Genomic DNA, 27,829 nt, shown 5'->3' with positions numbered 1-27,829 from the left:
TGACCCCATTTAGTAACATTAGAGAAGGCATCTGCTGTGAAATGCACGCGCCCCCTGGGCTATCCAGATAACAGCAGAGGGAGGAGATCAGCACCATCATTGTGGCGCACACAGCGTATGATGTTTGCTCCACTTTACCCCTGTCAACCTCCGGGATGTATGAGTACGGGGCGCCGGGGCGCCTCTCCTCCCCCCGCTGTTACAGATTCCAATGACACCCCCTCCCCCCGCTCTACCCAGCCCCCAGCCCCGCTCTCCTCCCCCTCCGCCGATGCCGGCAAGCATGCAGCAGAACTGTGTGTGTTTGTGTGCGTGTGCATGCAGAGCATGTGAGTACCTACGCCCCTCCCCCCACCACCGCAGGTGCTACTGTCTCCAATGTTAAAATGATACCCCCCACTCTCCTTGCCCCTCCCCCGCAGCTGCTGCTACCATCTTCATTGAAACCCCTCGCTACCCCCCATGCCGTGTATCTAATCCTCTCTTGTGTGATACTGCCTGCTGTGCATGTAATCCTCTCCTGTGTGATACTGTCTGCTGAGCTGTGTATCTAATCCTATCCTGTATGATACGTGTTTGGTGAGCCGTGTATCTAATCCTCTCCTGTGTGATACTGTCTGCTGAGCTGTGTATCTAATCCTATCCTGTGTGGTACCGTCTGCTGAGCTGTGTATCTAATCCTATCCTGTGTGATACTGTTTGCTGAGCCGTGTATCTAATCTTGTCCTGTGTGGTACCGTCTGCTGAGCTGTGTATCTAATCATATCTTGTGTAATACTGTCTCCTGAGCTGTGTATCTAATCCTATCCTGTGTGATAAGTGTTCGGTGAGCCATGTATCTAATCCTGTCCTGTGTGGAACCATCTGCTGAGCTGTGTATTTAATCCTATCCTGTGTGATACTGTCTGCTGAGCTGTGTATTTAATCCTCTCCTTTGTGATACTGTCTGCTGAGCTGTGCATCTAATCCTTTCCTGTGTGATACTGTCTCCTGAGCTGAGTATCTAATCCTATCCTGTGTGATACTGTCTTCTGAGCTGTGTATCTAATCCTATCCTGTGTGATACTGTCTACTGAGCTGTGTATCTAATCCTCTCCTGTGTGATACTTCCTCCTGAGCTGAGTATGTAATCCGCTCCTGTGTGATACTGTCTGCTGAGCTGTGTATCTAATCTTATCCTGTGTGATACTGTCTGCTGAGGTGTGTATCTAATCCTATCCTGTGTGATACGTGTTCGGTGAGACGTGTATCTAATCCTGTCCTGTGTGGAACTGTCTGCTGAGCTGTGTATTTAATCCTATCCTGTGTGATACTGTCTGCTGAGCTGTGTATCTAATCCTCTCCTGTGTGATACTGCCTCCTGAGCTGAGTATCTAATCCGCTCCTGTGTGATACTGTCTGCTGAGCTGTGTATCTAATCCTCTCCAGTGTGATACTGTCTGGTGAGCTGTGAATCTAACCCTGTCCTGTGTGGTACCATCTGCTGAGCTATGTATCTAATCCTGTCCTGTGTGATACTGTCTGCTGAGCTGTGTATTTAATCCTATCCTGTGTGATACTGTCTGCTGAACTGTGTATCTAATCCTCTCCTGTGTGATACTGCCTCCTGAGCTGAGTATCTAATCCGCTCCTGTGTGATACTGTCTGCTGTGCTGTGTATCTAATCTTATCCTGTGTGATACTGTCTGCTGAGGTGTGTATCTAATCCTCTCCTGTGTGATAAGGCCTCCTGAGCTGAGTATCTAATCCTCTCCTGTGTAATACTGTCTGCTGAGCTGTGTATCTAATCCTGTCCTGCGTGGAACTGTCTGCTGAGCTGTGTATCTAATCCTATCCTGTGTGATACGTGTTCGGTGAGCCGTGTATCTAATCCTGTCCTGTGTGGAACCGTCTGATGAGCTGTGTATTTAATCCTCTCCTGTGTGATACTGTCTGCTGAGGTGTGTATCTAATCCTCTCCTGTGTAATACTGTCTCCTGAGATGTGTATCTAATCCTCTCCTGTGTAATACTGTCTCCTGAGATGTGTATCTAATCCTATCCTGTGTGATACGTGTTCGGTGAGACGTGTATCTAATCCTGTCCTGTTTGGAACTGTCTGCTGAGCTGTATATATAATCCTCTCATGTGTGATACTGCCTCCTTAGCTGAGTATCTAATCCGCTCCTGTGTGATACTGTCTGCTGAGCTATGTATCTAATCCTCTCCTGTGTAATACTGTCTGATGAGCTGTGTATCTAATCCTATCCTGTGTGATACTCCTGCTGTCCTTGGTGACACTTTAGACATTTCTTGTCACCAACAAAATGGCTCCACACTGTGATCTAAACTTCATTCTGTGTTATCCTTTGGAAACCCTCAGATTGGGAGGGGAGGTGACATCACACACAGGAGCAGACTCCGCCCACTTTACTGCAGCTGTAATCCAGGCTATTTCTACAGTTTCAGATTTCAGCAGCTGCTCCCTCTAGTGTTTCAGAGCGGAAAATATCAAACTTTTTATTTTTTTATTTTGCTCAATTAAAAACAAATAATATTTGAGCAAAACATTAATACTTTACATTTTTAAGTTAATTATTTTATTTTTTTTTGGACGACACCTTCCCGTTAAGATTTTACTGAACTGCTTAAGAAGGATGCCGCAGAGCTGGGGTCATAGAGATCACTCTTACACGATCAGTGATCGCTGAGGGTTGTGGGATCTCACAACCTGAAAGTTTCTTTGGGAGGACATTAGGGACACTTCCAAAAGTTTTGGTACTGGATTATATTTAGAAAATTCACTAATCCGCGGGTCTCCACTGTTTTAGTAAATAATAAAGGCAGCAACAGATTTGTGATAAGCACTATTTAAGGGGAAATCCATCAAACACATTGTGCAAGAACTATTGTGTAAAAGTCACACATTTTGTGCATCACACACCTTAACTGTTCAAACATTTAGTGAGTTTTGACATTTTTAGTCTGAAATGTAAGAGAAGTTTAGTGAAAGAGGGTGGAGCCTGAAACGGTCAGACAGATTCACAATGATTTGTGCACTTTTATGTTATACGATTTTGATTGTATTGTAATTTTTTACTCTTACTATTTGTTAACCAATTACCATATTTTTCGGACTTTAAGATACACCCTCCCCCCCAAAATAAATTGTGTAGAAAAGGGGGGGGGGGGTCTTAGGGAAAGGGGGGGTGCGTCATAGTCCTGATGTGACTGTGACTGGAGGGGTGGCGGTGGAGGAGTGGGTCACAGGAGGCAGAAACCAGGGCTAACAGTGTGCCCGCTAATAACAAAAGTGAATATTCACTGCTCCCCTCACTTATAATCCAGTCTACCTCAACGCACTGAAGCCAGCATCGAGAGATGAGCGGGATTATGAGCATGGGGAGTAGTGAATATTCATTCATTAATAGCAGGCACACATGATCACCCAGTCACCAGCTAACTGCTGCAGCTCGGTGATCACGTGTTTTTTTATTAGAGAATGAATATTCACTGCTCCACACGCCCATAATCCTAGGTGTGGGGGACCAGTGAATATTCCGGCAGCCGACGTCCACGTGTACCTGTAGGTGCATGGCAGTGACGTCATGCGATGTGCCGCTTATACACTGAAGTCACTTGCCAGCATCAAAGACAACACCGCACACTGGGGGAGCAGAGGGATGGTGAGTATAATCAGTTGTTTTTTTATGTCTGCAGCGTGATGAGAAACATATATGTGATGCCCTGGACAACCAGGGGTCACAGGTTAGTAGACACCACACACACACACCCCCACACTAGGAAGTTAACATCCGTCAATCAAGACCTGATTGCCTCCCTCAGTGTTAGACAGGCACACCGGGTGGGCGGAGTCAGGCGGAAAGACACACCCACCGAGAAGTCTGCTGGCCTGAGGCAGGGAAGCAGCTCAGTCCAGTCGTGGACAGTAGTCTGAGTAGTGCAGTGTGAAGTTCAGAGTTGGACAGTAAGGGGTAGAGTCCAGTTGTGGACAGTGAGGAGTACAGTTGGCACAGTTGAGTGGAGAGCAGAGTGTGACACACAGCGCTGCAAGGGGCCTGGGTCGGAGCCTAGGACCCTCACACAGTCAGGCAGGCAGACAGCAGGGGCCGCCTGCAGGAGACCGGGAACACGACCGGTGGAACCGTAGGACCGGAACCGAGTTGGAGCCCGCCGGACCCGAACCGGGGAGCCAGCAGTCTACCGGAGCACCAGGAAGGGTACTCAGACCCTGACTAGGCCGTAGGCCACCATATAGTCGAATTTACTGATTGAGGTCTGGACCTCACGGGGTCCTTTCCCAACCAAAGACCTGATTGAAGGCAACAGCCCAACCCGACTGGATAGCAGCCACCGCCAGAGGCCATAAATCCAAGGGCCAGCGCCTGCGGGCAAAGGAGCTCCCACGACATATCCGCCGGGGAGCGGACCACCCGTGCTTAGGCACCGTGGTCCACTAACGTTAGGTGCAGGAGAAAGGGGACCCTGTCACACCGTCCAGTGCTGCAGCCGGCTGTGGGCCGCCCGTTCTACATCTTGTTTGGTTTACCAGAGACCCTGAGTGACTAAATCGTGAGTACCGCATCACACCGCAGCACTGTGCCCCGCACCATATCTCCCCGCAACCGGGCCCCGGGACCCACCGCCCCTACCCACGGAGGGGTTAACACCAAAGCTGCGCCCCGACACCGCTCCCGGAAGCCCGCCACCTTCACTGCAGCGGTGGTGCCCAGCATCACTACAACCCGTGGGTAGCGTCACGAAAACCACCCCAACACCAACATACCAAGATGAGAGCCATATATACCAGGATGGGGATCATGTATACTATTATGGGACAAAGATGGGGAACATATCTGCCCGGATGAGGGACATATACACCAGGAAGAGAGAAACATTACTGAAAGGGGCCTAAATGGGGGACATTAGTACAGAATCAGGGGGGGGAAATTACCCCTATAAGGCTGCTTTCACATATCCGGTTTTTCCTGTGCGGCACAATTCGGCGCTTTGCAGAAAAAACGCAACCGTTTTTTTTTTACCGCCGGTTGCGTTTATTTCGCATAGACTTACATTAGCGCCGTATTGTGCCGCATGGCCTTGCGTTCCGTCCAGTTTTTGACGGATGCGGCATATTTAGCCGATGCGGTGGCTGGATGGAACGTTGCCTGGCACGGTTTTTTGTCCGGCGAAAAAAACCGCATCGCGCCGCATCCGGCCGATGCGTCGCGATTTCCAATGCATGCCTATGGACGCCAGATAAAGCGTCCTGCGGCAAAAATCACATCCGTTTTTTTGCACTACGCATGCTCAGTAGCCAGCCGCAACCGGCAAAAACCAGACGGACCGCATGTAAAAACGTATGCAAAGTATGCGTTTTTTTCGCCGCATCCGTTGCATAGGTTTTAGAACCGGATTGGCCGGCTCTGCTAAAACCGGATGTGTGAAAGCAGCCTTACCATGTCAGCAGCAGGTTCCCCCTCACAACAGTGCGTCATGACTACATATTTTGTTTCAATTTTTTTTTCTATCTTCCTCCTCTAAAACATAGGTGCGTCTTATGGTCATAATAATACGGTAAGTTTAAAAAGAAAATGGTGTTTTCCCTGACCAATTCTTACTTGAGCAATTGATTTTAGGATAAAACCCTTTGACTCACGGTATAACATGAATCCTTCTCCCATGTGACTCATCTGACAACAAGACCTGATTAATGATAAAAACATTTGCCAAATTCTGAATGCAAGAATGTCTCCTCTACTGTGTGGGTTTTCTCATGGTCAACAAGAATTGTTTTTCCAAATTAAACATTTCAAATGTTCACAACATGAAAAAGGTTCCTTCCCTGTGCGGCTTCTTCAGATGTTTAACGAGATTTGATTTTGTAAAATAACATTTTCCACACTCTGAACATAAAAATGGCTTCTCCTCTGTATGATATCTTTGATGACTAACAAGATTTGATTTCCGAGTAAAACAATTCCCACATTCTAAACATGAAAATGGCTTTTCCCCTGTATGAGATCTTTGATGACTAACAAGATCTGATTTCTGTATAAAACATTTCCCACATTCCAAGCATGAAAATGGCTTCTCCTCTGTATGATATCTTTGATGACTAACAAGATGTGATTTCCGAGTAAAACAATTCCCACATTCTGAACATGAAAATGGCCTCTCCCCTGTATGAGATCTTTGATGATTAACAAGATCTGATTTCTGTATAAAACATTTCCCACATTCCAAGCATGAAAATGTCCTCTCCCCTGTGTGAGATCTTTGATGCCTAACAAGTTCTGATTTCCCAGTAAAACATTTCTCACATTCCAGGCATGAAAATGGCTTCTCCCCTGTATGAGATCTTTGATGCAAAACAAGATGTGATTTCCGAATAAAACATTTCCCACATTCCAGGCATGAAAATGGCTTCTCCCCTGTATGAGATCTTTGATGCAAAACAAGATGTGATTTCCGAATAAAACATTTCCCACATTCCAAGCATGAAAATGGCCTCTCCCCTGTGTGAGATCTTTGATGGCTAACAAGTTCTGATTTCCAAGTAAAACATTTCCCACATTCCAGGCATGAAAATGGCTTGTCCCCTGTATGAGATCTTTGATGCAAAACAAGAGCAGTTTTCTGAATAAAACATTTCCCACATTCCATGCATGAAAATGGCTTCTCCCCTGTATGAGATCTTTGATGCCTAACAAGAGCTGTTTTCTGAATAAAACATTTCCCACACTCTGAACATGAAAATGGCTTCTCTCCTGTGTGAATTTTCTGATGTCTAAGAAAGTTTGATTTCCGAATAAAACATTTCCCACACTCTGAACATGAAAATGGCTTCTCTCCTGTGGAAGCCGTTTCATGTTCCACATCCCTTCTGTAACTTTTATTTTGCTTACAATTCTGTTGTACTTGCTCGTCATATGTATCACGTGTGATACCTTCATCATGTGTTATAAATTCTGAAGATATTAGATTTCCATCTGAATTCCCAATACAGTCATCTGCTAAAAATAAAAAACACAATGTTATTATTTTTTTAATATTATCTTGAAAGTATATTTATTTTTTTAAACCATAACATCAGAAATTAAATTAGGAAAAAAATGTATTCTGAATCTGTTGTCCAATTTCGACATCTAAAGGCCGCTTTACACACAACGATATTGCTAGCGATCTCGTTAGCGATGTGACACGCCCAGATCGCTGCTACGATTTGCCGAGATCGCTCATAGGTCGTTTTGTAGCGGTCACACGTACCCATCTCACAAACGACGCAACATCGTTCAGCAATATATTGTTTAACCAAGGAGGTCGTGTGGACACCGTCACACAGCATTCCTCCCAAAGATTCAGGCAACGACAGAAGCGTATAATTGTCCATAGCATACACCCTGGCGTGTGATTGGCAGGAGTATGATGGAAACACAGATTAAAACAGACAGGAAACACAAATTAAGACAGACGAGACAAATAGCAAACTCACAGAAATAAATAGGCAGCAACAAAAAGACAACAAGGGTTAACACCACAACAGTTCACAGTAATAATGCACAACAACCAATCGTAAGTCACAACACCTCACCAGACCAGTATAGGTAACCTAAATGACTGGAGAAAAGAAGGAGATACGGAAAAGAACATGTGTGAAAAATTCCATTTTATTCATAAAAATATCATATATAATAAAATCACAACAATATGTGGTCAAAAGGACAAGGATCGGACAGGAGGTGGGGGAAGGTGGGTTGGGGAGGGGGGGGAGGCTTGAGGATGTGGGAGCAATCCTCCTTCGAAAAAGCAACGCTGCGAAACAGCTGTCAGGAGGCTGTTTCCTGCCCCTCGGAACCAACCACCAGGTATACTTATTTATGTTGCCCCTCCATTGTTCCGCCTTCCCTTGGCTGCATGGTGAATTGGATTGGGACTAATAATCGCACAGTAACCCTGTGCCTGGTATTGCCTTAAATTCTCCCTTGGTTCTGTGCAGCACCAGTATTAACTCTTACATGTCTGTGGTGTACATAATGGGGGATTACATGTGTGCTGCCTCAGCCGGTGATTATTTTTGCATGTACACTTTAGTAGCCCCCCTCTGGTTCAGCTCCTTTGCCACAATTATAATTGAGAAAACCTTTCCATATCTTCAGGCCCCTTGATTGCGCGGTGCACCTGGCTCAGACTTGCTGTGCATGTATATATATATATACACATTTCTTTATGTGCAAATTGAGGAGTCACTTGGTCCTCGCCTGTGGCCCCGCGCAGTCACTTTGCCTTATTTCCACTGTGGTTTCACATTTTCCAGATGGGCTTACTACATGCATGTATACCCACTTGCTGATTGGTTGCATATCTCATGTGGTTCACATGACACATATCCTTCATTTTCTCTCTTGGCCCCAATTCACCACCAGCTCCTTGCTATAGGTTGGTCCTACAATTGATGGCAACTCAGTCACTTAATTCTTCACCCTAGTTGCTTCTGAGAGGCAGGTTGCTCCCACATCCTCAAGCCTCCCCCCCCCTCCCCAACCCACCTTCCCCCACCTCCTGTCCGATCCTTGTCCTTTTGACCACATATTGTTGTGATTTTATTATATATGATATTTTTATGAATAAAATGGAATTTTTCACACATGTTCTTTGCCGTATCTCCTTCTTTTCTCCAGTCATTTATGCTTTATGGAGTAGGCAATTCCTTATGGGACACTACTGAGTGGTCCCATAAGTTAATACTTTATTATGGCCAATTTCTTGCTAACAGTATAGGTAACCTATAGCTGGCATTAATGGAATAGCCCAGCCAGCATATACAGGAGGGGAGAGAATGATACTGGCTTCCCGCAGCATTTGGTCAAATACACTAACTAGCAACCCAGCATAGGTTAACTCTTGCTAGCCTGCCTAAATCTGTGGTTTGATGCCTGTGTCTCCCTGCGCTGCTCACAGACATAAGAGACGTTAGCAGGCAGAGTGTAGTTTCCACAGATCCTGAAACCGCCTTGAGAGTTGAATAACCTGCAAACATCTGTGACATTGATCCACAACATAAACAATTTTAAAGAGATTTTTTTTCCAAGACGAAAATAAAATAAAGACAAATGGTGAAAATTTAACGGGGATGTCCAGGACTGTAACGTTGATGGCCTATTCTTAGGCTTTGTAACGAAAGCATGTAGCAGGGTCTTGCTGTCTGTGCAGATAGACATTTGGGCTCCAATTCATCAAGACCGGCGATGTACACTGAAAATGACATTAGGGACTGGAGTACGATTTCTGGCATAGGGAACGCCGCAATTGTTACGAATTAGAGAACCGGTGGCATCACACCCTTGTTCTGGCCAAGCTCTGCCCATTTTGACATTTGACACACACACACACACACACACACACACACACACACACACACACACCAGCCTGTCTCCTCTTCTGCTTGAAACTCCTGCAATTGAGACATTTGGTCACATGACGTGATGTTAATAAGGTCCTTAAACAGTCCTATAATTGGCATATAAACACTAAGGCCACTAGGAAAATGGGAGCCCTCTGAAATTTCCCAGTTTGCTCTCCCTTTCCCCTAATGCCAGTCCTGCATGCCAGCCTATGTCCTGTTCAGTTCATTTAGACTCCTGCAAATAAAAGACCTTTGGTTACATCATGCCACATGACTTTGAAGTCATTGTGACGCCCTGACAAAATCAGGTTGTCACAGAGGACTGCATCCATCTTCCAGGTGCAGGACTCCCTCCTCCTTGGCCTTCCAACACAAAACCCCACACACAGGTATCCAACACCAGCCATCAAACCCTAGTCACCCCCCCAAGACAATAGGGACACACCAGTGGGTGGGACCAGGCAGATGGTGACGCCCACCTAGGGGTTCTGAGGTGTCAGGGGAGGGAAACACACAGAACAGTGCTAGACAGTTGAAGTGAGAGGATTGTGAAGTGGTGCTCAGGGGTTGGAGCCCCGGACTACTTAACCTAACTAGGTTAGGTGGCAAACGGCAGAGCTGGGCCACAGGCGATGGAGATCCGGTCGAGGGAGACCTTAAGTGGACCGGGGCAGGGTTGTAGCCCGCCGGTGCCGACAGCGGGAATCCGGTCCAGAGGCTGTGCACAGTCGGGGTCCCTGAACCCTGGAGCGAGGACAGCTTCAAGCACCTTTCTAATTAACCAGCAGGGGACAAGATTCCAAGTCTTGTCCCACCGTCAGCCCAGATAGAGCGAGACGGAAGCCCAACGAGGGGGATAGGGCGTCTGCAAGTTCCTGTTAAGATCCCACGGTTCAGTTCTCGCGGGCCACAGATCCCACAGAAAAGACACCGGGAGTGGACTTCCCCGTTTCATGCGGACTAGTCAATACACAAGACACAAACCAAAAGTGCAGAAGGAAGGGCCCCTGTTCTGTCAACCGGTGTGCGGGACCCAAGCACACCCCTCCGGAGGCTACCGGTTATCGTCAGTTGGTTTACTATCTGGACTCTGTGTGACTTTATTCAAACAGTGAGTACACTGGTATCATCCGGTCCAACCCCGCAGACTGTGCCCCATCACTCCATCCCACCAACACCTGGGCCCCGGGACAACACCTCCCATACCCGTGGAGGGGATAACATCCTGCTGCCCCGCTCCATCAGCCCCGAGCACCCCCATACCAAGGCAGCGGCAGTGTCACCAACAATCACCGCAACCCACGGGTGGCGTCACTGACAAACCTCCCCTGTATAACTACCCCCTTTTCACTTGCGGGTGACGGACGGCTGCGCCTGGGTCCGGCTGCCACTAGAGCCACATCAACCGCCCGGATCCGAGCGTCTCGAGTGCCCCCCCTCCTGCTGAAGGTCAATTCCCCGCCCGCAACAGCATCAAAGGTCCTTAAGCAATCAACCTTAGATTACAACTGATGGGGTCCCTAAGAGACTGGGGTTTCTAAGAAATAGCGCAGTTTGACTCCTATTGACGCTGGCCCTGACTGTAACTAGGTCTTATTTTCAGGGAAACAGGGCATTCATGAACCATCTGCAGGTCTTTGAGTTGCCTTCATAACAACATAGAGAAGGCACTAGAAACAAACAGCAGAAGAACCAGAAGCAAAGAAAATACAGCTGAAAAAACCCACAGCAGAAAGTCTAAAAATGTAACCACAAAATTAGTGCAAAAAGTACATGAGTAGATATCTCTTACTGGATAGAGCTGGAGGAAACACATCCTGAGGAACATCGGGATCTTCTTGTTTACAGTCCTGTGGGAGAAGAGGACGGGGACATCTCTCTGGTGTTGTCCTCTTACTGGATAGAACTGGAGGAGACACAGACAGGGACTGAATTCATTCCTTACATACAGATAATTATAGGCCGTGTGTATTTAGTCCTGTCTATTACCTGGTGATGTGAGGGGCTGGGGAACCTCCATCATGACGTCCGTGTACAGATCTTTGTGTCCTACTAAATACTCCCACTCCTCCATGGAGAAATAGACGGTGACGTCCTGACACCTTATAGGAACCTGACACATGCAATGATACCGTCACCCCCGATCCCTTCATAGCGTTACTGTATAATGTCCCAGCATTCCCAGCAGTGTCACCTCTCCAGTCAGCAGCTCAATCATCTTGTAGGTGAGTTCTAGGATCTTCTGGTCATTGATGTCCTCATGTATCGGGGAGTGAGGTGGAGGCCCCGTGATTGGGCTCAGGGGTCTTCCCCATCCCTCAGACACAGGGGCCTGACAGCGCTCACTAGAGGTCTTCTTCACTACTGTGTAATCCTGGTTATGGAGAGACACAGTAATAAATCTCACTCCAGACATTTCCAGAGTCCTCACCTCTCCAGTTCTGTCCATCTGTTATTCCCATAGATAAGAATGATGTAATGTGACGTCATCAGAATCTCTCACCTCTCCAGTAAGCCGGAAGAGGATCTCTAGGGTGAGGTGTAATATCCTCTCCGCCATCTTGTCCCTGTCCATATCCATCCTTGATAGGTCAATCAGGAGAATTCTCTTATATAGAAGATCTCCACTGAGAGGATCCGATATTGTAGGGACCTGAATGGGGAGAAGATGACAATGTGACATCAGAAAGAATCCTGTATAGTAACATAATTACTGGAGACTTTATATCCGATCACTGGCCGCTGATATAACACTAACATGTATGACATGAAGGAGAAGACAAGTCCTGGTCTGGTCCTGAGCACTAATTATAGAGAAGCAGCCAAGAGGCCTATGGTCAGAGGAAAAGCAGGAGAGATCCAGAGCTCAGGGGGAGAATCTGTCCACAGGACAACTATAAGTCATAAACTTTACAAATTTGGTCTTTATAGAATAATGGATATTTTTAAAAGCAAAAGAATAAGAATTGAAAATTTCTTCACAGACGCCTTCATCCAATTTACCTGAGATAGAGCTGTTTTATAAAGTAGCAGGGGCAAAAATGTGACCTGTAGATGTGTTTACCAGCTTTGCACATCCCCCAAGAGACTGGCAGCAGTACTTGCAGTGAAAGGTTTGCCCTGCAAAGTATTTGTGGCGCCCTGGACAAGCCAGGGGCCACAGAGAACAACACCTACACACCCCACACTCCCGGTCAGGCACACCAAAGTCAGACGAAAACCCTTGTTGCCTTCCTCCAGGGGCTGATGTCCACACCAGGGGGTGGGCCAGGTGGTTGGCCCCGCCCACCGAGGAGTTCACAGTCCTGGAGGCGGGAAAAGCAGGCAGATTAGTTTTTGGAGGAGAAAGTGGAAGGAGGAAAGTGGCAGTTAAGCAGCCTGAAGTTGGTCCGGGTGTGTGGCCCGGACGGATCAGCAAGGTTGGCAGACGGTGGTGACCGTCTGCAGGAGTGGCCTATTGGAGCTTACCGTAAAGACCGTGGACGGGCGGTGGCCCGGCGGTACCGGACCGGTACGCAAAGAGAAGCCAGCACCATCTGGCAGGGGCTTGCGGACCCAGGCAAGGCTAGGAGTCGCCGCGAATTTGCCAAATCCGTTAGCGAAGGGAACCTCCTGGGTTTCCCAGCAGCCAAGTCCCGACAGAAGGCAACAGTCCAACCGAGAGAGGGAAACACAGTCACCGCCAAGGCTAAAGTTCCCAGGGCTAGAGCCTGCGGGCAAAAGGGGCTCCTCCAGCCCATAACCAAGCTGGGGAGCGGGTTACCGATGGGAACCCATTGGAACCATTTACAGTACACAGGTGCAGGGAAAGGCAGTCACCATCAACCTGCCGGGAGAAACATCACCGCAGCCGTCTGTGGGACCCGTCCATCCAGTCGTGTGTTTTACCGAGAACTGTGTCCTCATCATTGGCTGAGTGAGTACCACCGTGCCGTGCGGCACAGCGCTGCCCCCGCGACCCTGCACCTCGCCAGGCCCCGTAACCTGCCTGCCATCCATCGCTACCCCATCACCGGGCCCGGGACAACCAACCCCCTAACCACGGAGGGGAGAACTAACAACCAAGCTGCTCCCTGTCACCGCTCCCGGGATCCCCGTCTAGAGCAGCGGTGGTGTCACCAATATCACCACAACCGTGGGTGGCGTCACGGACAATAACCAAATCCCCACAATCCAATCCCCACCCTTTTCACTCACGGGCGAGGAGCGCCGCTCGAGTCCCCGGGATCCGGCCCATCGCTCGAGCCACCACCGAGCAGCAGCAGCAGCAGTGGCCGGACCCTAGCAGTGAGAGAGCGCAGCGTCCCCTCCTCCGCCCGCGACATATTCCCTCAGGGGGCTGAATACTAATGCACATCACAATATTCAAAGTTATATTTCTTAAAATGTTTAAAAATCCGTTTATAGGGGGCGGAGCTAGCCGATGGAGTGTTAGGACACAGAAAGAAGGAGCTCCCACAGACCCACGGCAGAACTCCAATAACACAGGCACTCACCGGGCTCCAGGACGGTAATGGCGCGCAGGAGAGGACGGGCGACGAGCACACAGATCCAGGAGGGAGAAGGTGCTGATATCGCCCGCTTTTTTGGGGCCGCAGCCTCTCAGCCTGACACTGCTGCTCTCTCCAAGATGGCGCCGGCAGATACTAAGACAGGAGATAACGCTCAGCACCACCCTTACCACCAAGGGAGCAATGGCGACAAGTACAGAACAGACGAGCTGGAGGATCCCCCAGAGATGTACATCGCTGATAATCGCTGACCATCCAGAGAAAGGAAGGAAACATACTGGAGGAGCCAGGAGGCGAGATACATGTTGATTATATTTGACTGTTTATCTACCTACATATCTATAGAGCATAACTATATCAATGCTTTTTCCCACCTCTCCCATCATACCATCTCCTTCCCCCCCCCCTTTTTTTTTCCCTATTCTCTCTCCCCGCTTCCCACCTTCCCACATTCTCCACACTCTCATCACCCTCTAGCACACACCATATTCAACTCTCTTACCCCCTCCCCCACCTTTTTTTTTTTTTTTTTTCCTGCCCCCCAAATTTGTCCTGCTTCTCCCCACTGGTCCCTTATCTTTGCATCATTCCCTGTGTTACATAATCCTTCTTTCCCCAGTTGTCTTTCCCCTTCTCCCCTTTTCCTCTTCCCCTTCATCTAGATCTGATATTGAGCTCTGGTTTAATTACATTTTTCTAAGTTGGTTGTACCGTGTTCTCCGGGTGCTATATGTTTTATATTTGAAATATATCAAACATTCGGGGGTTGGGAGTAGGGAGGGAAGAAAAAGTTATTGATCATTATTAAATTACATATGTGGATTGTTATTCATATTTCATGTGGAGGTCTGTCGTGGGGATGGGGGAGCTCTTGAAGTGTCGTAGGCTTCCCCATACCTCTATTAGAGACGTGGCAGAGTGCCACATTAGACAATAGTCTACTAGTACATACTCAGGAGCAGTAGGCCATCTAGTCCTACTTAGCTTACTTACCTCTTTTCTTTCTCAACTATCTTATTTCTATTCCTCTCTTCTTCTTTTTCCTTTTCTTTTCTCTCTTTCTATCCCCTTCCCACTCTTTTCTGTGATGTCGCACCTAACCTTTTGCACCTACAATACTAAAGGTTTAAATAAACCTGAAAAGAGGAGTCAAAATGAGCAGTGTCTTGAAGATATCCATAAGACTATTGCAAATTTCAAAATAGATCATGCGGCAGATCCTACACCAGACCCGGTCAAATGGGAAGCGTTAAAATGTATAATTCGGGGGGTTTGCATATCGCATGGATCCAGAATTAAAAAAGAAAGTGCAAGAGAGCTAAAAGAACTACTGCTGCAGCTAGGCCACAAAGAAACGATAAATAAATCCAGAGCCAGTGATATACTCAAAATAGAAATATCTAACATTCGTCACCAAATATTATCCATACTAGATCGAAAATCGTTGTGTGCCAGGGATAAATTCCGCAGGAATATTTTTGAGTTTGGAGATAAAAGTGGACGATTACTGGCCAGAACCCTACATCCCAGATATGCACAAACTCCAATACTCTCGCTAAACTCACAGACAGGAACTCAGATCCACTCCACCCCTGACATACTAGAAGAATTTAGAACCTACTATGCAAAACTTTACAACATCCCAACTCCACATGCCCCATTATCTGACACGAGACACCATAACATCTTAGAATACCTCAATAAATATGCACCAGACCCTCTTGAGGATACAGAGGCTGAGAGCCTAGAAGAGGATTTCTCAGACACTGAACTAGGCGATGCTATTAAAGCCCTTAAAGTTGGCAAAAGTCCTGGCCCCGACGGGTTTACCCCCCGGTTCTACAAAATATGTGGAGAAGCCTGTAGCTCTATAATGTTGAAAGCCTTTAACTCCATAACAAAAACATGCCAGTTCCCTAAACAGACACTTCAAGCCCGAATAACAGTAATCCCAAAACCTGGCAGGGATCCACTAACTTGCGCCAATTACAGACCTATCTCATTAATAAACGTGGATATTAAACTAAACTCTAAAATGATAGCTTTGAGATTAGGCCCCTACATTCCCAAGCTGATACACAAAGACCATGTAGGATTTGTTCCAGGGAGGGAGGTGCTAATACAATCAGAATCCTGTCTTTGGTAGCCCAAGCCCGACAACGCCAAACCCCAATGTGCCTCTTGACAGTCGATGCCGAAAACGCATTTGACAGAGTCCATTGGGGCTTTTTAGAAGCCACGCTGCAGGCAATTGGCGTCCGTTCGCGCTTACTACAATGGGTAAAGGCCCTATACCGTGAACCAACGGCACAAGTGGGCGTGAACGGACGCCTGTCAACCCCATTCAATATTGGAAATGGCACCAGACAGGGATGCCCTCCATCACCATACCTATACATTTTGGTAATGGAATCCCTGGCAAACGCGCTTAGGAAAAACCCCTCGATAAAGGGGTTACAGATAGGACCAACATCTCATAAACTGGCACTGTTTGCAGATGACCTCCTGATATAGGTGACACAACCAAGGATTAGCTTACCCGCCATACTACAGGAGTTTGAGACTTTTGGTGGACTCGTCGAAGCCTAATCACAGGCGAAACGGCCGTCGTCCGCAGTGAGGGGCCGCATCCAGGTCTCCTCCACCTGCCTACTACTATACACCTTTTAACTTTTTGTATGGAATAAAGAATCACCGGAAAAAGATATCAGCATTGGTGCGGTCTTTTTCTTCTTCTATATGGATGATTGGAACTGACTGTTTCTATTTGGACCTGCACGCTGATCCGGTTTTTACCAAGGACGACTGGTGCTGTATTCCTTCCCCTCCAGTGAGCCCAGGTGTAACAAGCATATACGGGTGGTGCAGGACTGTGCTCTCTCTTGGATCCTAAACGTATCGCTACCGTCGGTGGAAGAGGATGCCCTCAAACCCGTTTTTCTCATTAAGTGGAACAGCAATTGCATAAAATATTTGGGGATCAGGATACCTTCTAAACACCAAGACCTATATGAACATAATTTTCCAGACCTTTTAAAAAACATACAAAAAGACCTCACGGCTTGGCATAACCTCCCCATCTCGTGGTTTGGCAGAGTCAATACAATTAAAATGGATGTCCTACCCAAAATACTATATATATGTTCCAAACAATCCCATTGAATCTAGGAGAAAACTTCTTCCTCAAGTTAAAAAAGATGATCAGCAATTTTGTATGGCGAGGTACCAGACCCCGACTGAAATACTCCATGTTGAACAGGTCTCGCTGGGGCGGAGGGGTGGGGCTACCTGATTTTAAAGCGTACCATGCGGCGTCGGTGGGCAATTGCATACTGGATCTCCTCCATAACAGGGACAGAAAATTGTGGGTAGAGATTGAATGTGATCTACACGCAACCATGACGCAGGGAATCTTCTGGTTATCATCTAGAATCAACTTGGAGACCCTGGGAATTTCCCCGATTCTCTTGTCTCTGGCTACTGCATGGAGGAGGGCCAATAGGCGATATAGGCTGACAGGGGAACCGGGCCCTATGACACCACTGGTTGGCAACCCTGCATTCCAATGCTGGCTTCACGAAATCCGTCCCAGCTTGATTTCAATGCCAACGGGAGGGATCCCACGTGTTAAAGATGTCATTACTCAACAGGGTTGCAGACCACTGATGTCCTTGCTAGATGACCGGCCAAGAGAGCCAAGTCATTGGTTTCAATACTTACAACTACGTAGCTTTGTAGACTCTCTGTCTCCGAGATCTGAGATGCATAAGGACTTGACTCCATTTGACAGACTATGTTTCCTTCGAGAAACACCTCCCCACACAGTCTCGATAATCTACAACATAACAGTGTCTGGAGGGACGGAGGGGACCTGCCCGAGTATGTAGGGCAATGGCAGTCAGAACTGAGAAAGACCTTTTCCAAAGAACAGTGGTATAAGTCATTTAACCTAACACACAAATCCACCATCTTATGTAGAATGCAGGAACTCAACTATAAAATCCTCGCACGGTGGTACAGGACACCCGCCAGGCACCACAGAATGTTTCCAGAGGTCTCAGACACTTGCTGGAGGTGTCAGACCTCGGTGGGCACAATGCTGCATGTTTGGTGGTCTTGTCCAGGGATCCGGGATTATGAGAAGACGTCTTTGCTCTCTATAATCATTTACATCAAGTGGGAGTGACACCCTCGCCGGAAGTGGCACTCTTCTCAATGTACGGGGGGGCAATCTCTAAGGCGAAGAGAGGTCTGCTCTCATACTTCATGATCTCAATGAGACAGATCATACCGAAACATTGGAGGTCCACCTATACATTGAGAAGAGCAGACTGGGTGGGGGCTATGGATGCCCTGAGACGTTTGGAAGAGATAAGAGCATTTGATGAAGGGAGACACTCACTATGCTTTTCCACCTGGTATCCGTGGCTTCAATTCAGAGAAACACAACAATTCCAATCCTGGTTACACACGGGCACGCTGCCACACTGATGTTTGGCGGGGCGAAGTGGCCCTCCTGATGGGAGGATGGCATGGTGCCACGTTACAGAACCCTACAGAATCTCCCCTTCTCTCTTTCTCGTGTTTTCCTTCTTTCTCTTCTCTTTCTCCCTCTTCTTCTCCTTTCATCCCTTGCTTTTCTTTCTTTCCGCTCTTTTCCTTCTCTTGCTTATCTAATTAGTGTACATAGGTTTACTTGTTGAAATATATGGCAAGATTATACAGAATGATATTGGCATCTACATATTAAATAGAACAAAAGATAAACGATTGATATATACTTGGGATAAGATGTCATTAGGGATGTTATGAAGATTTTTTCTTGTAAGACCTACGATAAAGTTCACTGTAGTATATGCTGTATAAGATTTAAATGCCCAGACCAAACTGCAACTTTTCCATATTCTGTAAAACCGGGCACTACAAAATTATCTATATTCATGCTTTGTTATATAATTTTTCTTGAAAACAATAAAGAAATATTAAACGAAAAATCCGTTTATAATTTCCTTTATACTTAACAAATGTTTGCTACTTTGTGTTGTTATCACATAAAACCCCAATAAAATCCACTTGTTTGTGGCTGTAATGTAAAAAAACATGGAAAAGTTCACCGGGTGTGAATAGTTTTTCAAGGAAAGGTATGTTTACCTTCAACCTAAAAAATGATGACATTTTGTCAGAAATATTTTGGTGCAAACTTGCCGCCATTTAGGAAGACAAGACTTTTTGGACTAAAAAGTCACAAACAAAGGTCATAGGAAAAAAATACAAAGCGTTTCTATTGTGCGCAAAATTCATGATCCACTTGCAACATTCTGAAGAATTTGGAAAAAAAACATAAAATGATACGAGAAGACAAAAAAAGCAGCATAGAACAAAACAAACAAAAAAAAACACAACAATTGATGAGTTGGATGTGAGTTTTGTGATGCGGAGCCCGTTATACCGGCAGACGGGATGTGACCGGAGGCAGAAATATTCAGGGAAGGGAAAGATTTTACACTTTGTAGATAAATCCTCTCTTCCCGGGATGTAACGGCCTCTAATGCCGGGATCACACGGCCGGATAAAGAATCATCACAGCTTCATCCAGAAAACTAGGACAAGTCTTTTCTTATTTGTCATCCATATACAATCCGGTATTTACAGCCGCTATTAATAATTTACAAGACCATTTACAGCTTCCTCCATTACAGAACTGCAATGTACCCGTAACACGAGTCTCCTCCAATTTACGGAAGGCACTAGAGGATGCTGGGATTATTCTCACACGCAGATTCTGTCAGTGAGGAAGAAAATCCCCATCTGCACTGCCACATCCAATAACAATGGTCTGAGGGCGAGACGTTGTGTTATTTTATGGACAGCACCGAAAATACAGTAGTGTGAACGAGAACTAAAAGGAACCAAAGCTCTTATCTCTCCTAATCCTGCCATCTCCACCGCTCTCCTCAGGGTCGGATTGCGGTATCTGGGGCCCAACAGGGGAATTGACTCTAGGGGGTCACCCTACAGCTAAATATAAACACCCATTAGTGTTATCCCTGTTATAGTGGAGCGCTGACTGTATACATGTGATGCCCTGGCATCTTGTCTCTATCCATATCCATCCTTGATAGGTCAATCAGGAGAATTCTCTTATATAGAAGATCTCCACTGAGAGGATCCGATATTGTAGGGACCTGAATGGGGAGAAGATGACAATGTGACATCAGAAAGAATCCTGTATAGTAACATAATTACTGGAGACTTTATATCCGATCACTGGCCCCTGAAATAACGCTAACATGTATGACATGAAGGAGAAGACAAGTCCTGGTCTGGTCCTGAGCACTAATTATAGAGAAGCAGCCAAGAGGCCTATGGTCAGAGGAAAAGCAGGAGAGATCCAGAGCTCAGGGGGAGAATCTGTCCACAGGACAACTATAAGTCATAAACTTTACAAATTTGGTCTTTATAGAATAATGGATATTTTTAAAAGCAAAAGAATAAGAATTGAAAATTTCTTCACAGACGCCTTCATCTAATTTACCTGAGATAGAGCTGTTTTATAAAGTAGCAGGGGCAAAAATGTGACCTGTAGATGTGTTTACCAGCTTTGCACATCCCCCAAGAGACTGGCAGCAGTACTTGCAGTGAAAGGTTTGTCCTGCAAAGTATTTGTGGCGCCCTGGACAAGCCAGGGGCCACAGAGAACAACACCACCACACCCCACACTCCCGGTCAGGCACACCAAAGTCAGACGAAAACCCTTGTTGCCTTCCTCCAGGGGCTGATGTCCACACCAGGGGGTGGGCCAGGTGGTTGGCCCCGCCCACCGAGGAGTTCACAGTCCTGGAGGCGGGAAAAGCAGGCAGATTAGTTTTTGGAGGAGAAAGTGGAAGGAGGAAAGTGGCAGTTAAGCAGCCTGAAGTTGGTCCGGGTGTGTGGCCCGGACGGATCAGCAAGGTTGGCAGACGGTGGTGACCGTCTGCAGGAGTGGCCTATTGGAGCTTACCGTAAAGACCGTGGACGGGCGGTGGCCCGGCGGTACCGGACCGGTACGCAAAGAGAAGCCAGCACCATCTGGCAGGGGCTTGCGGACCCAGGCAAGGCTAGGAGTCGCCGCGAATTTGCCAAATCCGTTAGCGAAGGGAACCTCCTGGGTTTCCCAGCAGCCAAGTCCCGACAGAAGGCAACAGTCCAACCGAGAGAGGGAAACACAGTCACCGCCAAGGCTAAAGTTCCCAGGGCCAGAGCCTGCGGGCAAAAGGGGCTCTTCCAGCCCATATCCAAGCTGGGGAGCGGGTTACCGGTGGGAACCCATTGGAACCGTTTACAGTACACAGGTGCAGGGAAAGGCAGTCACCATCAACCTGCCGGGAGAAACAGCACCGCAGCCGTCTGTGGGACCCGTCCATCCAGCCGTGTGTTTTACCGAGAACTGTGTCCTCATCAATGGCTGAGTGAGTACCACCGTGCCGTGCGGCACAGCGCTGCCCACGCGACCCTGCACCTCGCCAGGCCCCGTAACCTGCCTGCCATCCATCCCTACCCCATCACTGGGCCCCGGGACAACCAACCCCCTACCCACGGAGGGGAGAACTAACAACCAAGCTGCTCCCTGTCACCGCTCCCGGGATCCCCGTCTAGAGCAGCGGTGGTGTCACCAATATCACCACAACCGTGGGTGGCGTCACGGACAATAACCAAATCCCCACAATCCAATCCCCACCCTTTTCACTCACGGGCGAGGAGCGCCGCTCGAGTCCCTGGGATCCGGCCCATCGCTCGAGCCACCACCGAGCAGCAGCAGCAGCAGTGGCCGGACCCGAGCAGTGGGAGAGCGCAGTGTCCCCTCCTCCGCCCGCGACATATTCCCTCAGGGGGCTGAATACTAATGCACATCACAATTTTCAGAGTTATATTTCTTAAAATGTTTAAAAATCTGTTTATAGGGGGCGGAGCTAGCCGATGGAGTGTTAAGACACAGAAAGAAGGAGCTCCCACAGACCCACGGCAGAACTCCAATAACACAGGCACTCACCGGGCTCCAGGACGGTAATGGCGCGCAGGAGAGGACGGGCGACGAGCACACAGATCCAGGAGGGAGAAGGTGCTGATATCGCCCGCTTTTTTGGGGCCACAGCCTCTCAGCCTGACACTGCTGCTCTCTCCAAGATGGCGCCGGCAGATACTAAGACAGGAGATAACGCTCAGAAAACATGCAGAGGAGCGACCTTACTGCCCCCACACGTGCCGGCAGCCAGCACAGCTCTAAATGCAGACACATTAAAGCTGGGCACCACAGAGGGGAATACTGATAACCCCTTGCCCCAGACACAACAACGATCTCCAGGGGAGTTACAGGCAGAGCAAGGCTCCAGCCCAATATTACAACAAACTCCAGCAGCTATGGGAAGCAGACCTGCAGCACCCGGAGAGGAGCCTGTAATAAAACCACCACAACAACATACATCACCTAAAGAACAAAGACCCTCCAATTCAAATACCTCCACCAGCAGAAACAAAGGAGACAAGACCAGACCAGTCAGAGGTAAAAGAGGAAGATTGGGATTGGAAAGCACATATTAGATCAATTCCAACCAGGCAGGAAATGGACTCTTTGCTGGGGAAACTAAGGGAATCCCACAAGCAGGACATGGCTGCTATACAATCAGAGATCAAACAAATTGGCCAGCGTGTAGCAGCTACAGAAGAGGTGCAGGAACAGATATTTTCCCATATAGAATCACATCAACAAGTCCTATCAGAGCACACAGCCCAGATACAGGACATTTTGACCCATTTAGATGATATCGAGAACCGGCATCGCTGTAATAATTTAAGGATTAGAGGCCTCACAGAGGCAGTGGAACCATCACAGCTGGACGAATGGGCACAAAAATTCTTCACCCGTCTCCTCCAACGTGATCCAGAACAACGCACAGAACTGGACCGCATCTACAGATCCCTGGGTCCCAAATCCCCTGACCCGGCCAGACCAAGAGATGTGATATGTCGGATCCACTTCTATAAAGAAAAGGAGGCCATACTACAAAGATGCAGAGAGAAAGGAGCGGGTACATATAAAGGGACACCCTTGATTGTCCTGCCAGACCTATCACGGAGAACACTACAACTACGTAAGGCCTTAAGACCACTACTCCAGTTCCTTAAAGATAAAGATATTCCATATCGCTGGGGATATCCTTTCCAACTTCTAGCCAAGAAGAATGGGAAGTCAGCAGTCCTCCGGTCCTTGGGAGATCTTCCTAATTTCTTAGGGACTTTTGAACTGCCTATGATCAGCCTGCCAGATTGGCCAACTCCGGGAGGTCCCACACCCTTACCACCAAGGGAGCAATGGCGACAAGTACAGAACAGACGAGCTGGAGGATCCCCCCGAGATGTACATCGCTGATAATCGCTGACCATCCAGAGAAAGGAAGGAAACATACTGGAGGAGCCAGGAGGCGAGATACATGTTGATTATATTTGACTGTTTATCTACCTACATATCTATAGAGCATAACTATATCAATGCTTTTTCCCACCTCTCCCATCATACCATCTCCTTCCCCCCCCCTTTTTTTTTTTCCTATTCTCTCTCCCGCTTCCCACCTTCCCACATTCTCCACACTCTCATCACCCTCTAGCACACACCATATTGAACTCTCTTACCCCCTCCCCCACCTTTTTTTTTTTTTTCCTGCCCCCCAAATTTGTCCTGCTTCTCCCCACTGGTCCCTTATCTTCGCATCATTCCCTGCGTTACATAATCCTTCTTTCCCCAGTTGTCTTTCCCTTTCTTCCCTTTTCCCCTTCCCCTTCATCTAGATCTGATATTGAGCTCTGGTTTAATTACATTTTTCTAAGTTGGTTGTACCGTGTTCTCCGGGTGCTATATGTTTTATATTTGAAATATATCAAACATTCGGGGGTTGGGAGTAGGGAGGGAAGAAAAAGTTATTGATCATTATTAAATTACATATGTGGATTGTTATTCATATTTCATGTGGAGGTCTGTCGTGGGGATGGGGGAGCTCTTGAAGTGCCGTAGGCTTCCCCGTACCTCTATTAGAGACGTGGCAGAGTGCCACATTAGACAATAGTCTACTAGTAGATACTCAGGAGCAGTAGGCCATCTAGTCCTACTTAGCTTACTTACCTCTTTTCTTTCTTAACTATCTTATTTCTATTCCTTTCTTCTTTTTCCTTTTCTTTTCTCTCTTTCTATCCCCTTCCCACTCTTTTCTGTGATGTCGCACCTAACCTTTTGCACCTACAATACTAAAGGTTTAAATAAACCTGAAAAGAGGAGTCAAATCTTATATCGTCTACATCGGAAGGGAGTTAAAATAGCTCTATTCCAAGAGACACACTTCATAGTTTCCAATACACCTAAATGTAAAACCAAAAATTACCCCACGTGGTTTCATGGCCCACACCCTAGTCGAAAGGCATGCGGGGTTTCCATTGCCTTCCACAAAACGTTCCAGCCAACAATCCTTGACACACTCATTGACCAGGAGGGACGCTGGTTATTTCTTAAAATATCTTTTTTGAATAACATCTATACTATTGCTAACATCTATTTTCCAAATCAAGACCAGGTATCCTTTGGACTGGAGACTTTGAGGGGGCTAGCGGAGTTTGCGGGTGGCACCTGTATCATCGTGGGAGGAGACTTCAGCCTCGTTCTAGACCCAGTCCTGGACTCGTCCTCTGGTAGGTCCGCAATCCCCTTCTCGGCACTACGTAGATTGAAAAGGGAACTGACATCCCTTAAATTAGTTGATCTTTGGATGGTCCTACATCCCGGAGTCAGAGACTACAGTTTTCATTCCACAGTACCCAACAGCTACACCAGATTAGATCACATCTTCATATCCCATGACTTGCTGGACAAATCCCCGGGCTGCTCGATGGATGTCTTCCTTTGGTCGGACCACGCACCAGTGTATGGGGAAATTGGGGTAAGGGACAGAGGGGACACGGGACACACCTGGAGATTTAATGATAATCTACTTAAAAATGAGCAGTGTCTTGAAGATATCCATAAGACTATTGCAAATTTCAAAATAGATCATGCGGCAGATCCTACACCAGACCCGGTCAAATGGGAAGCGTTAAAATGTATAATTCGGGGGGTTTGCATATCGCATGGATCCAGAATTAAAAAAGAAAGTGCAAGAGAGCTAAAAGAACTACTGCTGCAGCTAGGCCACAAAGAAACGATAAATAAATCCAGAGCCAGTGATATACTCAAAATAGAAATATCTAACATTCGTCACTAAATATTATCCATACTAGATCGAAAATCGTTGTGTGCCAGGGATAAATTCCGCAGGAATATTTTTGAGTTTGGAGATAAAAGTGGACGATTACTGGCCAGAACCCTACATCCCAGATATGCACAAACTCCAATACTCTCGCTAAACTCACAGACAGGAACTCAGATCCACTCCACCCCTGACATACTAGAAGAATTTAGAACCTACTATGCAAAACTTTACAACATCCCAACTCCACATGCCCCATTATCTGACACGAGACACCATAACATCTTAGAATACCTCAATAAATATGCACCAGACCCTCTTGAGGATACAGAGGCTGAGAGCCTAGAAGAGGATTTCTCAGACACTGAACTAGGCGATGCTATTAAAGCCCTTAAAGTTGGCAAAAGTCCTGGCCCCGACGGGTTTACCCCCCGGTTCTACAAAATATGTGGAGAAGCCTGTAGCTCTATAATGTTGAAAGCCTTTAACTCCATAACAAAAACATGCCAGTTCCCTAAACAGACACTTCAAGCCCGAATAACAGTAATCCCAAAACCTGGCAGGGATCCACTAACTTGCGCCAATTACAGACCTATCTCATTAATAAACGTGGATATTAAACTAAACTCTAAAATGATAGCTTTGAGATTAGGCCCCTACATTCCCAAGCTGATACACAAAGACCAGGTAGGATTTGTTCCAGGGAGGGAGGCGCGTGATAATACAATCAGAACCCTGTCTTTGGTAGCCCAAGCCCGACAACGCCAAACCCCAATGTGCCTCTTGACAGTCGATGCCGAAAACGCATTTGACAGAGTCCATTGGGGCTTTTTAGAAGCCACGCTGCAGGCAATTGGCGTCCGTTCGCGCTTACTACAATGGGTAAAGGCCCTATACCGTGAACCAACGGCACAAGTGGGCGTGAACGGACGCCTGTCAACCCCATTCAATATTGGAAATGGCACCAGACAGGGATGCCCTCTATCACCATACCTATACATTTTGGTAATGGAATCCCTGGCAAACGCGCTTAGGAAAAACCCCTCGATAAAGGGGTTACAGATAGGACCAACATCTCATAAACTGGCACTGTTTGCAGATGACCTCCTGATATAGGTGACACAACCAAGGATTAGCTTACCCGCCATACTACAGGAGTTTGAGACTTTTGGTGGACTCTCCAACTTTAAAGTAAACCTACAAAAAACAGAGATCCTAAACGTATCGCTACCGTCGGTGGAAGAGGATGCCCTCAAACCCGTTTTTCCCTTTAAGTGGAACAGCAATTGCATAAAATATTTGGGGATCAGGATACCTTCTAAACACCAAGACCTATATGAACATAATTTTCCAGACCTTTTAAAAAACATACAAAAAGACCTCACGGCTTGGCATAACCTCCCCATCTCGTGGTTTGGCAGAGTCAATACAATTAAAATGGATGTCCTACCTAAAATACTATATATGTTCCAAACAATCCCATTGAATCTAGGAGAAAACTTCTTCCTCAAGTTAAAAAAGATGATCAGCAATTTTGTATGGCGAGGTACCAGACCCCGACTGAAATACTCCATGTTGAACAGGTCTCGCTGGGGCGGAGGGGTGGGGCTACCTGATTTTAAAGCGTACCATGCGGCGTCGGTGGGCAATTGCATACTGGATCTCCTCCATAACAGGGACAGAAAATTGTGGGTAGAGATTGAATGTGATCTACACGCAACCATGACGCAGGGAATCTTCTGGTTATCATCTAGAATAAACTTGGAGACTCTGGGAATTTCCCCGATTCTCTTGTCTCTGGCTACTGCATGGAGGAGGGCCAATAGGCGATATAGGCTGACAGGGGAACCGGGCCCTATGACACCACTGGTTGGCAACCCTGCATTCCAATGCTGGCTTCACGAAATCCGTCCCAGCTTGATTTCAATGCCAACGGGAGGGATCCCACGTGTTAAAGATGTCATTACTCAACAGGGTTGCAGACCACTGATGTCCTTGCTAGATGACCGGCCAAGAGAGCCAAGTCATTGGTTTCAATACTTACAACTACGTAGCTTTGTAGACTCTCTGTCTCCGAGATCTGAGATGCATAAGGACTTGACTCCATTTGACAGACTATGTTTCCTTCGAGAAACACCTCCCCACACAGTCTCGATAATCTACAACATAACAGTGTCTGGAGGGACGGAGGGGACCTGCCCGAGTATGTAGGGCAATGGCAGTCAGAACTGAGAAAGACCTTTTCCAAAGAACAGTGGTATAAGTCATTTAACCTAACACACAAATCCACCATCTTATGTAGAATGCAGGAACTCAACTATAAAATCCTCGCACGGTGGTACAGGACACCCGCCAGGCTCCACAGAATGTTTCCAGAGGTCTCAGACACTTGCTGGAGGTGTCAGACCTCGGTGGGCACAATGCTGCATGTTTGGTGGTCTTGTCCAGGGATCCGGGATTATGAGAAGACGTCTTTGCTCTCTATAATCATTTACATCAAGTGGGAGTGACACCCTCGCCGGAAGTGGCACTCTTCTCAATGTACGGGGGGGCAATCTCTAAGGCGAAGAGAGGTCTGCTCTCATACTTCATGATCTCAATGAGACAGATCATACCGAAACATTGGAGGTCCACCTATACATTGAG

The 27,829-nt window shown here is 47.1% G+C and overlaps 1 protein-coding gene across 1 annotated transcript in view; it reads right to left on the bottom strand.

The window, feature by feature from the left end:
* Nucleotides 1-440: 440 nt before the first annotated feature.
* Nucleotides 441-27,829, bottom strand: part of LOC142277060 (uncharacterized) — a 33,863-nt gene continuing 6,474 nt past the window's right edge. Inside the window, exons 4-8 of the mRNA XM_075332616.1 lie at nt 19,985-20,101; nt 11,600-11,779; nt 11,395-11,518; nt 11,198-11,311; nt 441-7,015 (exon numbers count right to left, since the gene is read on the bottom strand). Coding sequence (XP_075188731.1) covers nt 5,820-7,015; nt 11,198-11,311; nt 11,395-11,518; nt 11,600-11,779; nt 19,985-20,101 — 1,731 coding nt within the window. The 3' untranslated portion in view covers nt 441-5,819. The remainder of the gene's footprint in view (nt 7,016-11,197; nt 11,312-11,394; nt 11,519-11,599; nt 11,780-19,984; nt 20,102-27,829) is intronic.

Source organism: Anomaloglossus baeobatrachus, unplaced genomic scaffold, assembly GCF_048569485.1.
Source record: "Anomaloglossus baeobatrachus isolate aAnoBae1 unplaced genomic scaffold, aAnoBae1.hap1 Scaffold_406, whole genome shotgun sequence".
Taxonomy (NCBI): Eukaryota; Metazoa; Chordata; class Amphibia; order Anura; family Aromobatidae; genus Anomaloglossus; species Anomaloglossus baeobatrachus.
This window is presented reverse-complemented; position numbering and strand designations above follow the sequence as displayed.